This window comes from Pyrgilauda ruficollis, unplaced genomic scaffold (genome assembly GCF_017590135.1).
Source record: "Pyrgilauda ruficollis isolate IOZ18807 unplaced genomic scaffold, ASM1759013v1 scaffold205, whole genome shotgun sequence".
Taxonomy (NCBI): domain Eukaryota; kingdom Metazoa; phylum Chordata; class Aves; order Passeriformes; family Passeridae; genus Pyrgilauda; species Pyrgilauda ruficollis.
The window spans coordinates 659,951-673,517 of record NW_024519763.1 but is presented as its reverse complement, the minus strand read 5'-3'; the positions used below and the strand labels follow the sequence as shown (position 1 = coordinate 673,517).

The 13,567-nt window shown below is 52.6% G+C and overlaps 1 protein-coding gene across 5 annotated transcripts in view; it reads right to left on the bottom strand.

Annotated features, from left to right (window-relative positions):
* Positions 1 to 624: 624 nt before the first annotated feature.
* The window catches only part of FMNL2 (formin like 2), a 111,620-nt gene continuing 98,677 nt past the window's right edge, over positions 625 to 13,567 (bottom strand). The window contains exons 16-27 of one of the 5 annotated variants that reach the window (XM_041467293.1): positions 12,179 to 12,303; positions 11,068 to 11,270; positions 9,954 to 10,188; positions 9,032 to 9,100; positions 8,859 to 8,939; positions 8,259 to 8,388; positions 8,013 to 8,176; positions 7,789 to 7,890; positions 7,381 to 7,479; positions 6,710 to 6,833; positions 3,665 to 3,758; positions 625 to 2,424 (exon numbers count right to left, since the gene is read on the bottom strand). In XM_041467293.1, the coding sequence (XP_041323227.1) occupies position 2,424; positions 3,665 to 3,758; positions 6,710 to 6,833; positions 7,381 to 7,479; positions 7,789 to 7,890; positions 8,013 to 8,176; positions 8,259 to 8,388; positions 8,859 to 8,939; positions 9,032 to 9,100; positions 9,954 to 10,188; positions 11,068 to 11,270; positions 12,179 to 12,303 (1,427 nt within the window). In that variant the 3' untranslated portion in view covers positions 625 to 2,423. The other 4 variants (XM_041467296.1, XM_041467297.1, XM_041467292.1 and 1 more) reach the window with 4 other exon arrangements.

Here is a 13,567-nt window from a genome sequence, read left to right as displayed (position 1 = left end):
GCCTGAGCCTGCTTTTACACCAAGCAGGGCAGGATTGAGTGTTCCAGGGAATTGAGTTCAGGCTTATTTTTCCAGCTTTTTTTGGTGTTTTCCTATTTCCCAGCCCCATTTTTTCCTGTGGCAGCCCCAGCACAGCCAGGAGCTCAACCTCTGCATTCCTGCCTGGAAACTGGAAGGAATTTTAGCCCAATTGATTCTTTTTGATCAATTACTGGATTATTTTGGATGATTTTTAACGGTGTCCATCGATGTTGAAACCTTGACTGTGCTGGTTAATCCTAACCCCACCCTCAGAATAATTTTATGAAACCATTTTAAAAAATTAAATTTATTATTAAAATTCAAGTTATTTAGGCCTTTAATATGTGGATTGTTTTGAGTGCATTTCTGACAAATATTAATCCCCATTTATTTCTCTCCTGGAGCTGATCCAGGTGTCTCCCAGGAATATCCACACCCCAAATTCTTCCCTCAGCCTCTTCCAGAATAACAAAGATTTCTTCAAAAATTCTTTCAGTCTTCATCCACACAAGCTCCAGGTATTCACCTAGCAAATAGCAGAATTTTTGGGGGAAAAAAACCAGGTAAAAGTGACCCAAAAAACCCCTCTGGATTTCAGTGTAGTAGTGTAAATAGTTTATTTGATTTTATGGCAGGAACAGACCAGGAAAGGAACGTGAACTGCTTTAGAAACACTTCTAATCTTGCTAAGAAGCAGATCTATGACTAGAAAAATATTAAAGAGAACATGCCAGCTTGGCTTTCATTCTGGGCTTTTATTACAAAAATACCTTTGAGCTGAAGAAAATGAGATTTAGTGCTTATACCCCAACAAGTGCTGAAATTTGAAATTCAAATTATCCAATTTTCTTTGATCCAAACACTCGTTCCAACAGTGGCATGTTCTCTTTAGCAGGTCAAGTACACAGCACTGTAAATGCAAAACTTGGCAGTTTTTCAAGGAAAAATTCCTGGAAATTGGTCAATGTGGTAGCTCTGAGTCCAAAACTGTCCTTTTAGTTAAATATAAAAACAAAAACTATAAGTTAAAATAACATTCAGATTGTATAGCACAGGCTTGATGCATTTATTTCCTTTTAAACAATATTTACAATATTACCCAGAGGCTAAATTGGGGGGGGAAGTGTAAAAACCATAAAAAACTGCACCAATTTTGTAGCAAAATATCTGTACATTTAAAAACAGATTATCATATAACTACACATTATCCAAGGGGAAAAAAAAAACAAACAGGGACCTTCACCAGTGGTTCACAGGAGCACAATGGAAAAGGGCAAAGAAATTCAGTGGTTAAATACTATACAAGAAATTTTACAATGAACAGATGGATGAGCCCAGGCAGGGAAGCTGGAAGCAAAATGGGATTTGGGAAGGACAAACTTCTCCTCAGTCCAGCTCTTCCCAACTCCTGGCTGCTGCTGGCAGGGAATGGGATCCTTCCCACTGCTCCGGGGCACAGGGAGGGGCACCGTGGTCCTAAATCAGCCTCCTGTCCCTTTTTAGGCTTGGAAAATGCCATGGAGAACCTAAACCCGAGTGGGAGTTTTAGGCTGGGCTTGCCCTCCAAAGGAGCCTCAGCAGGGATCCGAGCGGGAACGTCTCGGAGCCGGAGCTGGGTTGGAATCCCCCTGCCAGGAACTGGACTGCACTGGTCCTCAGAGCCTAATACTGATTACTGGGTGTTAATTGCTTAGTGCTAATTAATAAATACGCTGTTATCCCAACGCTGGCTGCCGTGGCCGCCCAGCCAAAGCCCTGGAACATCCCAAACCCCCACGCCGGGCTGGGGGGACCTCGGGTTCCATTCCTAGTCCTGGGACTGTGGGCCCACGTTCCATTTGGGGCTGCACGGGCTGGGAAAAGGGCTGGGCTGTTCCTTGGGATTATTTTAATTCCAGGTACAGAAAGCCCTCAAATGTCTTTGTAGATTTAATTGAAAAAGAGCTGTTAAGTGCAGTTGAAGGCCGGGCCTGCCCCTCGGCCCAGCGTTAAAAGCCAAGCACATCCCAGCATTCCCAGTTTCCAACCAGTCAGGCCCACGGCAGCCCTTGCTCTCACCAACCCAACCCCCCCAAACCAACCCCTATTTTACATTTTGGTTACAAATCCTGCAGAGTCTCGGCGTCCGGAGAAACCCAACCGACCCCAATCCTATCGCTTGGATCCGTCGGAGCGGGAGCTTCCATTTCAGGCACTTGGCGCGGAGAGCCCGGCGCGGGGCCGGGAGCCCTCCGAAGGTCCGTGTTCCCCGGAGAGGGCGGGATGCGCGTGGAGCCCATCCCGCTCCCCGGCGGGCTCACATGGCCAGCTCGGCGCCGTTGGAGCGCAGCCCGTGCTCGTCGAAGCGGCGGCGCACGCTCCTCCTCAGCGCGTCGGCCCGGCGGTACGGCTGGTTCCGGAGATCTGCGGGGAGCCGGCAGTCAGCAGCGCCCGCGCGGACACACGGACGCGCCGCGCGGCAGGACAGACAGGGAAAGGCCCGCTGGAAGCCAGTCAAAGCAGCTTGTGGAGGACGGGAGCGGGGATCGGCCCCGGCGCAGCGCGGGGAAGGACGGACGTGCCCGAGCTACGCGCCCCAGCGGCCGGTTAATACTGGTGGGATCGGGATGCTGGTGGGAATGGCCCCTCACAGCTGTCACCAAGGCCACACGGAGCCCAGGGGTGTTCCCTGCGGTGTTCCCACACTCACGCCTGAGCTGCAGGATGTTCCTCACAGCAGGTGTGTGACCCTGGTTCAGCCACACCGGGATGGATTTAGCATCCCTACATCCCATTTAGCATGGATTCATGGAATCGTTCAGGTTGGCAAGGACCTCCAAGATCTAAAAGAGGTGCCCTGGGAAAAGCAGCTGGCACTGGGCTGGGATTCTCCAGCTGCTTTCCATGGCTGGAGTGATGCTTCATCAGCCAAAGGAGGGAGAGCTCGGGAGGGAACACTGAGCATGGGATGGGATAGATGGATGGATGGATGAAAGAGGGAGAAAGCTGAAGGATGGGATGGTGGAAGCCCATTACAGGTGTCACATGTGCTGTCACCTGTGCATCTACAAGAGAACAAGCACTAAAGATAATTCCAGTTCAAATACTGGTCTCCTGGCCAACAAATTTTGTCTTGGACTGGGCAAATCTCTCTGATTCCTGGATAACTTGTATTGGGAGTTACATAGAACTCCCAAACTTCTCAGCTCTCCCCTCTCCACACCTGGAGCTGGAGATTGTCCACCTCACGCAGAACCCAACTGTGGGGCTGCAATATCTGGGGTCAAAACTGTTTTGGGCTGGACTTGAAGAGAAATGGCCAAACCAGAGTGTGATGGCGGTCACCAACCAACAACACCTGGGGACAAGATTATTTTGGGCTCAACTTGAATTAAAATGGCCAAAATGAAGTGTGAAGATGGTCACCAACCAACAGCACTTGGGGACAAAACTGTTTTGGGCTCAGCTTGAGAAGAAGTGGCCAAAACAGTGTGATGATGGTCACCAGCCAACATCCTGTGGATCCCTGCACCTCCAGAGGTGAAAATCAAGGATCTGGGTCTCAGCTGGCCACGAGGTCTCACCAGTATTAGCTCAGCCACATCTACCACCAGCTGCCTGGCACAGAGAGAGAGGAGGAAGCCAAGTAAAAAGAGATGCTTGCCAGCTCTGGGAATCCTCCACCACGGCTGTGCTAGAAGAAATCCTTACCCTCGAGTGAACATTGGGAAATTTAGTGATATTATTCTTCTTTAGGGCTAAACAGAAAAAAACAACAAAGAAAAAAAAAAAAAAAACAGAACACAAAAAAATGATGGTTAAGTAAAAAAATGGGATGGAGAATGAAGAGCAAGTCAAGTCAGTGTTCAAACCTCCCGGGCAGAAACCACAGAGCAAGAGGGGTTAGACAGGGCAGGAGGGACAGGAGGCTGCTCCCTGCCCCAATTCCAAGCTGCTTTGAAGGTTGGCTCCAGGAAGAGAACACAGACAGAACCCGGAAGAGCAAAGAACCATGGAGTGGGTTAGTTTGTGGATTTATTGGCAGCACTGATGGAATTACACAGGGAACGGTGGAAGGAACACTGCTGGCTTCTTAAGCTGAGTCCTTAATGAGGACAACAGTGTCCAGGGCCATGCTGGGGGAGGGACACCCGTGGGACAATGGACACCACGATGGAATCGCTCAGTTCCATGTCAGGTTTGCCTTGGCACCATTCCGGTGGTTCTGCCCTGCGTTCCCAACTCCCAGCCCTGCTCCCCACTCCCCTGCTCCGTGCACTGAGCCCGGCCTCGGCACAGGGTACAGGCTCAGAGAGAATTCCTGATTCCATGGAATAAAGCTGGCATGGAACTGACATGGAATAAAAGAGTTAAATATGGACAAGACAGAACAAGGAGAGATTTCACCCCGCTGTTCCACCCCATGCAGCTGAACATGCAGGGGCTCGTTAGGAATCCTAAACCAGCCCATGGGTGTTATTCCCGAGCCAGAAGCCACCCCCAAGGCCATTCCCAAGGTCCATGCAGCCCGGAATTCCACTCGGAGGTGCCACATGCACGGCACCCCGAGGTGACACAAGCCAAGTGAGCTGTCACTGCTTGGGCTCCTCAGCCCTTGCACTGCAGGAGACTCATCCCAGTGACTCCCAGCTTGCTGTTCTATGGGACACGAGGACAGCCGGACGGGATGGGATGGGAACAGGGATGGGATGAAGAGGACATGCAACAGAGGGGACACCACTACAATGTCAGGAGGACGCTGGACACCACTAAACACTCAACAGTCACAGATTCCTGGCTGAGATCCGCACAAACAAAGTGGCAAAAAGTCTACAGCGACCTTCCTGGTTTCTAAGAGCGTCAGGTGTGAAAGAGGGAGAGTTTAGTAATGGAATTCCTCAGGGACAACAGGGTCGCAGAAGAACCGAGAGCCGCGCTTGGCGCTTCGGGCGGTGAACGGCACCGTCTTCAGCACTGCATGGGAACAACAACAGCCACACACAAACCAAGGTCAGCGCTGCTCCAGCCAGGGCACAGCTCAGTGCTCCCACACGGGACACTGGGACACGCTCCAGCCTCTCCAGCCTGCTCCTCACTGGCCTTGGGACAAGGTGGTTGTGAGGCTTCAGGAGGTATTTCATCCACTCACGGAATCCCAGCCTGGTTTGGGTGGGAAGGGACCTTAAACTCATCCCATCCCACCCCTGCCATGGCAGGGACACCTTCCACTGTCCCAGGCTGCTCCAGCCCCAGTGTCCAGCCTGGCCTTGGGCACTGCCAGGGATCCAGGGGCAGCCACAGCTGCTCTGGGAACCTGTGCCAGGGCCGCTCCACCTGCCCAGCCAGGAGTTCCTTCTCAATCCCTGACCTTTCCTTCATCTTAAAGCCATTTCCCTTCTATATAAAATAATTCTCTTGAAGAACTTGTTTTAAGGTGTGCTACAGATTTGTGGGAAGACCTTGGTGTTTGGGATGATTTGGGTTGGAAGGGTCCTTAAATCCCATCCAGTGTCACCCCAGCCATGGGCAGGGACACCTCCCACTGTCCCAGGCTGCTCCAAGCCCCATCCAACCTGGCCTGGAGCACTCCCAGAGATGGGGAGGTGCAGGATTTACTGGGAGATCTCCAGGGATGGGGAGGTGACCCTGGTCCTACCTGACCTTCCATGCCTGACCTTTCCTCCTCCGTGGCTTGAGGCCCCAAAATGGGCAAATCCAGGCACAAGAGTGCAGGAAATGTTTAATTGGAGCCTGGCACCCTCTCCCCTGGATGTTTTTTTCCACAGGGATGGGCATCTGCCACACAATCTGTTCCTTCCACAGAGCAGGAAAACCATTTTTCCAATTAAGCAAAGTCCCAGGAGTCTGGAGGAGTTGTGGAAGCAATGCCAGGTTGGATATTATTGCCACCCTGCCCTTTAAATGAGGAATGTTATCTCAGGGCCATTAATCAAGGTTAAAAGGAGTTGGGCAAGCTTCACACACTTCATCCAGTTGGGCAAAAATTCCCTGGCTTCCTTAGTGAGGGATCAAAGAGCTCTCCTGCCCTTCTGCAGGAAAAAGCTCCTGTGGAAAACTTCCAGGAGCTGTTGGCAAAGACCTTTTTATTTTTGGGTTCTGTGCAAGGAAATGGAGTTTGTGAAGCTCCTGAGGTGTTAAATCATTTTCCTTCCGCACTACAGGTGAAAAACGTGTGGAAAACTCCCAGTTCTGCAATGCCAGAAACTGGAAATCTTAGAAAGGATTTCATTCCTGGGAAAGATGCAGTTCAGGTGGCTCTTTTAAACAGCAAATATTTGCAGCCAAGTCCTGACTGTGCCTGGCTTCACCAGGGGCTGTGCCCCTTCCCTCTGGGATCAGCAGGAAAACCTGGAGCAGTCTGGGTCACTGGGGGTTGACTGAAGGATTTCTGGGATCAATCTTAATGAAAACAGAGGCTCTTCATCCTGACCCTGATCCCGTTTGTGGGGAGAAACAAGGGATCTGGGACAGATCCACAGGGCACAGCTGGAGCAGCTGCTGGGATCAGGCACTCCCTGCCTGCTCTAGAACCCAAGCAGAAGAGAAGGAGCAGAACCTTCTGGATTTGCTCTGCACCACACAAGGAGGGGAGCAAAGGAGGGGACAGAGGCCTGGAGCAGGCTCTGGGCAGATCCCCCGGGCGCTGCTGAGGCCGGGATCCCAGCTGGTGGCCGGGGCAGCAGGGTACCTGTGATGATGTCCTCGATGGCGCCGTCCTTGCCCTCGTACACGTGCCGGTTGTCCTTGACCTGCCGGCGCCGCAGCTCGGCGATCAGCTCCTGCTGCTGCCGCTTGCTCTTGTGGGACGGGGACTGGAACACGCAGGGCACGCTCAGCTCGGAGCTCCCCCTCTCCTGGCCCTCTTCCTGAGCCTCACTCACCCCTGGACCCCAGTGACTCCCACAGGAACTGCCACTCCACCCCATTCCCAAGGCTGCAGACAGCCTTGTCCTTCTCCTCTTCTCTTTCTCGTTCTCGTCCTCCTCATCCTCTTTGTCATCCCCCCACTTCTTCTCCTACATTCTTCTCCTCCTCCTCTTTCTCCTCCTTTTCTTTTCCTCCTCCTTCTCTTCTTTTCCTCCTCCTCCTTTCTCCTTCTCCTCCTTTCTTGCTCCCACTCCATGGAGAAGTCAGGGAAGGATAACGTTTAGCTCATTACAACTTTCCACCTATTTAGTTCTCCTTAATTTTGCTGACTTCCAAAGCAGCAGAACACACATTGGAACTTTTCTAGCCTACCCCTGTTCCCTCCACAGAAACTTCCAGGCTCTTTGTAGGCAACTACAGTTCCTCACTCGGAGCTGAGGTTTCTGAAAATCAGGAACCTGATCCCATCTGGAAGCTGTATCTGTGCCATACCTTTTGGTCCTGTTGCTCCATCAACGCTTCTTGCTCCATGAGTTTTTCCATTAAGGCCTGTTCCTGCTTTTTCCTCAGCTCGTTTTCTTCCTCTGCTTGCTGTTTGTGAGAAAATCCACGGGTTAGAGATCCCAGGGGAGTCAGGGAGGAAAGGGATCTGTGCCACCATGGGGCTTTCTGAGGGAGGGAGAGGAGAAGGAGAAAGGAGGAGGAGAAAGAAGGAGAAAAGAAGAAGAGAAAGGAGAATAAGGAGAAAGGAGGAGGAGGAAAAGAAGAGGAGGAGGAAGAAGAGAAGGAGAAGACGCTGGGGGAGGACAAGGAGGATGAGGAGGAGAAAGAGAAAGAAAAAAAGAGAAAGAGGAGGAAGAAAAGGAGGATGAGGACAAGGACAAGGAAGCTCTGGTTTACCTTGTAGGCCTTCACAAAGCGGACAAACACCGGGAAGAAAACCGAGGGTGGGGTTGTCTTGGGATTCTCCCCGAAATACTTCACAGCATCATCGAAGGCATCCTGCAACAGGCCCAGCCTCAGTGCCCTGCACACCCTCCCAGGCATCCTCCCCATCCCCAGCATTCCATGGAAGTACAGCCCATCCCTGCGTGTCACTGTAAATCCAGGGAACACAGAAGTACCTGGGCTATTTTGGCATCATCCTGGAGCTTCTTGAGCTTGCCCTCGTTGCTCTGGATGAAGTCCTTGAGCATGGTGTTGTGGTCGTGCATGGTGTACTCGCGCTTGGTCAGCTCCAGGCCCCGCTGCAGCTCCTTCACGTCCAGCAGGACGTTCTCCAGGGACACTGGGGAGCGGCACAGGAACGCTGAGCGTGCCAGCTGTGCCAGGAATATCCCGGCCTGGCAGGGCAGAGGAGGGGGCTGTACCTGCTGCTGCCTTCTCCACGTAGTGCAGCTCGTTGTAGAACAGGGCCACGTGCTGGTACTTCTCCTTCACCACGTTGGAGATGTAGTGCAGCAGCGTCTGCTTCCGGTCCGTGGACTTGGTCTCCAGGAGCTGGGAGGAGCAGGAGCACAGGTGTGGAGAGCAGGGGGACTCACTGGGGCTGCTCCAGCGTGTTCTCCATGCTGGGAACCACCAGTGGAGTCCCCAGCAGCCCCCCGGGTCACCAGGACCCCCTGAAGGGCCACAGGATTGGGATAGAAAGGCTGGAAAACTGGGAAAGGATCTGGGGTGATGAGGGGGCAAGAGGGCAGTGGTCCCTGGGCTGTGCCAGCCCCGGTGTGACACAGCCAGGGCAGTGCCCATCCCTGTGCTGGCACTGCTGGGGCACCTCAGGGGCTGGAGACAGCTCTGGGACAGGAGGGATGCCCTGTGGATGTGGCACTGGGGACATGGGGCACACCTTGGCCTTGGCAGTGCTGGGAATGGTTGGACTCAGTGATCTTGGAAGGTTTTTCCAGCCTCAAGAACTCCACAGCTCTAATTCCCAGCTGGTGCCCACAGCACATCCCTGCTTTTCTTACCAGGTCTAAACTCTGCAGCTTAAATCCATACACAGCCCCTCGCTTGCTGCTGTTCATGTAATTCCCAAGAGCCAGGATGATCTGCCAGGATGAAACAGAGCAGAGCAGGAATTCTCAGGACAAATTCCTGGAGGTTTAGACACCCCTGGAAGGAGAGCTGAGACCAGACCTACCTCCAGGATTTTCTTAAGTTTTTGGGATGACTTTATGGAGACAGAGGCAGCAATTATGGCATGGAGTTGCTGTGGGGAAACAAAGGGAGAGCTTTGGTTAATGCACATCCAGCCAGGAGGAAAATGAACATCCAAACACTCACATCCTGGAAAAAAACCTTCCTGGATTTCATCCACACCATGGGACAGAGCATTGATGTCCCTCTGCCATGGAGCCAGGCTGGGAGAGCTGGGAATGTTCCCCTGGAGAAGGGAAGGCTCCAGGCAGAGCTCAGAGCCCCTGGCAGGGCCTGAAGGGGCTCCAGGAGAGCTGCAGAGGGACTGGGGACAAGGCATGGAGGACAGGAGCCAGGGAATGGCTCCCACTGCCAGAGGGCAGGGATGGATGGGAGATTAGGAATGGGCAATTCCTGGCTGGGCTGGAATTCCCAGAGCAGCTGGGGCTGCCCTGGATCCCTGGCAGTGTCCAAGGCCAGGCTGGATGGGGCTTGGAGCACCCTGTGTAGTGGGATGTGTCCCTGCCATGGCAGGGGCTGGAATGAGATATTCCTTGTATTCCCTCGCCCTCAACCCCATCTGGGATTCTGTGAATGTTCCCCTGCCCTGACACTCCAGGATTCCAAACCTGGATTTACCCCCCCACAGATGTAAATGAGGGTTCACATTCCAACCCCTACAGCCATTCAGGATGGATGGAACACAATTCCAATGGCCCAAGAGTAACTTTTCCCAGCAATATTCCTTTGAGGCTGCCCAGGCTCCCCAGGGAATGGGCATGGCCCCGAGGCTGCCAGAGCTCCAGGAGGGTTTGGAAGGGCTGCCAGGGTGGCCCAGGGTGGGGTTTGGGGTGTCTGTGCAGGGCCAGGGGCTGGATCCATGATCCATGGTCCCTTCCAGCTGTGGACATTCCCTGCTCCCTCACCGGGGTGAGCATCTGGATGCTCTCGGCGAAGTTGCCGATGAAGGCCATGATGGTCATCTTCTGCATCAGCCTCTCGATCTTGCTGAACTGCATCATGAACCTGTCCTCGTCCGACAGGTTCTCCAGGGGCTTCCTCTCCCTCTCGTAGAGCCTCAGCACCTTCACCTCGTTCTCCGTGGGCAGGAACCGCATCAGGCACTCCACGAAATCCACCGGCAGCGTCTTCAGGTCAAAGCTGCAGGAAAACCCCGGGAAGAGGTGTGGGGACAGAGCTCACAGGGACCTGGCCAGGCCACGGATGTTGAACTGGATGAGCTTTAAGGTCCCTCCCAGCCCAGAGCAGTCTGGGATTCAGCCCCACATAAAGAAAAGCAAAAAAGAAGCTGTGAAGCTCCTCCTGCCCTGCCCATGGAGATGGGGACAGGATCCAGGGATAATGGGAACGATGCTGCTTCCATTTCCAAACACGTGGCCATTCCTCCACCCCTCCAGGCTCACTTTTCCCAGGGAAAAGAGGTGGGGAGGAGCAAATATTTGTATTTAAATGGCCCAGAGCCCCCTAAAGCCCAACTGCTGAACCTGCCAGGACATGGGGCAGGTTTGGGTCATTCTCAGCCAAAGGCAAAGCTTCTGCATCCACATTTTGGAGATATTCATTAAGGGAGGAGTGGGAGATGTTTGCCATGGCCAGGATGGATCTGGGATCAGCCCCAAGGAGCAGCTCCACCTGTCCCAGGACCAGGGAAGGATCCATATCAGTTCCTGAGGCCACTCCACAAACCTAATTCCATGCAAAATCTGCTCCAGCACCTGGACTAAACTCATCCTTCATGGAGCAAACCAGAAGAGCTGCCCCTTCCTGGGCTCCCTCTGGATTTTGCTCACTGGGACAGGAAATACCGTGGAGCTGCCACGGCAAACTGGATAGGCTGGAACGAGCTGCTTTAATAAAGGAAATGCTCATTTGTCCAACCTCAGCAGTGACTCAGCAACACAAACCTAATTCTGATTTCTGGGAATTCACCACCATTCTGTCCTTCCCCTGGCATTTTTTCCATCAGCACTTCCCAGCCCTCCCAGCGAGCCTGGGGCAGGATTCCTTGGCTGCACTCACACGTGGATGGCTTTGCAGATCTCATCCGCCGTCTTCCCGGCTTTCCGCAGGGTGATGGCCAAGTTCTTGGCTCTGTTGGCATCCAGCAGCGTCACCTTGTTGGATCCTTTCTGAGGGATCTTCTGCTTGCTGGATGTCAGATCCATGGCTGGGCCCTGGGCTTTCGTTTTGAATATCTCCTCAAATTCATCCACGTTTAGATCCTGGAAAGGAAAGGAAAGGATTTATCCTGCAGGGAACACTAAATCCTAATCCAGAACTGCAGGGAAAGCGATGTGGTGGCTGAGACAGGGTCATGGAATCATGGAATGGTTCGGGCTGGAATCTTAAAGCTCATCCCAGTTCCACCCCCTGCCACGGGGTGGAACCTTCCCACCAGCCCAGGTTTTTCCAACCCTGTCCAACCTGGCTTTGGAACTCAGAGAGTTCTGTCACAGGCTGAGGGATGGAAGGAACACACTCCTGAGCTGGGATGAGGAAATCTGGCCACATCCCAGAAATCCAGCCCCAAACAGCTCTGCACAGGTTCAGGAATTCAGGAAAACCTTGGTGAGCACTGATGCTTTATCCAGCCATGGCTAAAGCATTGAGGGGAACATCCAGGACCTGGAATGAGCCCTGTCCCAAGGCAGGGACAGGACCCAGGACCTGGAATGAGCCCTGTCCCAAGGCAGGGACAGGACCCAGGACCTGGAATGAGCCCTGTCCCAAGGCAGGGACAGGACCCAGGACCTGGAATGAGCCCTGTCCCAAGGCCACTGCCATGCCCTATCCCTGTGGAGATCTTCCCACTCCCCACAACCTCCTGACAGGAGGGGACAGCCAGCTCTGCTCCCAGGCAACAGGGACAGGAGGAGAGCAAATGGAATCAGGCTGCTCCAGCAGAGGTTTAGCTGGATATTAGGAAATACTGGATATTGGCAAGTGTGGCAAGCAGTGGAAGGGGCTGGAGCCCCCATTCCTGGAGGGATTTAACCCCTGTGCACGTGGCACTTGGGGACACGGAGCAGTGCTGGCTCGAGGGCTGGACTGGGTGGTCTGAGAGGCTTTTCCAAGCCAAACATCCCCTGGTTCCAGGTTTTTCTGGGCAGCAGGGAGGGAGCAGGGGCACCTCGAGGATGCGCTCGTCGTCGATCTCGTTGAAGACGGTGCCGTTGATCTGGTTGGGCTTCAGGGCCACCCAGTTGAACACGGGCATGCGGAACTTGGTCTTGATGGGCTTCTTGATCTTCACAGCTGGGGACAGGACAGGACAGGACAGGGGGATTCCTGACAAACCGCCTGGGAACGCCGCGGCGCAGCTCCCCAGGTGGGGCCCAGCACTGGGAAGAACTGGGCAGAGCTGATTATCCCACTGGGATCCTGGGAAGGTGTCACTGCTGGAGAGGGGAACCCCAGCCCTCAGCAGGACAGCACCAGCCCCCAGGGCTCTGCAAACCTCCCAAAGGGAAATCTGGGATCCCTGTATCCCCACGAGCTGCCTGGATTGATCTGAACTCCCAGGCTCTGTCCAAATTCCATGGAAAAGGAGGGGAGTGGGTGAATTCAGCCTCTCCTGCTGCTGGCAGAGCCCACTCTGCGCTGTGCACAAAGAGGTGACAGGAAGGGAAAAAAGCTCTGTTCCCAAGGTTTTAGGAAATGGGTTTTGGGAAACTGCAATGGGGAACCTTCTCAGCAGGTCTGAGTTTCAAGGCACCGAGCTGCAGCAAAGCTGGGCTTTAACAGGGGTTTAAAACCAGGTTTTAGTTCCTGTGCTGTGCAAATCCAGCAAATCCGAGTCATTTGGGAACTTTGGAGTAATTTAGGAATTTAAACAGAGGAGCTGTGAAAATGAAACCTGGAAATGAGGCCTGACTGAGCAAGGGAACAACCCTATTCCTATTCCTATTCCTATTCCTATTCCTATTCCTATTCCTATTCCATGTCTGTTTCTACTCCTATTTGTATTTCTATTCCTATCCCTATTTCTAGTCCTATTCTACTCCTATTTCTATTCCCATTCCCATCCTATTCCTATTCCTATCCCTGTTCCATTCAATCTGGAAGCCACATGTATAATTTCCATAATCCAGTTCCCATTTCCTTTTCCTTACATGAGAACACAAATTTGTTCCTTGCTACAAAATCAATGTATTAAATGTCCATCAATCAACCTTTTGCTCCTGAATTACTCCCCAAAAAATCTGGCAAACATGGAACAGAAACCCCAGTCCTGCAGTGCTGGACACCAATTCAATAACAGGGAATACACAGAATATTCCAGTGGGTGTTTTGGTAATTGTACTTATCCAGCTTGTGCTCATCTACACTAAACAGGGTTTTGCTCTCTGCTTAATTGATGGGGTCACTTAAAATAATTCCTGAAAGAAGGAATAGCTTTGAACACCCATGGAAAAAGGGATTTTTCTACTTGTGCACACATTGGAATGGATAATTAACTGCTCCCGAGTTATTCCAGGACAGGGAAGGCAGGAATGCCTCATGGGAAAGATAATGGAGC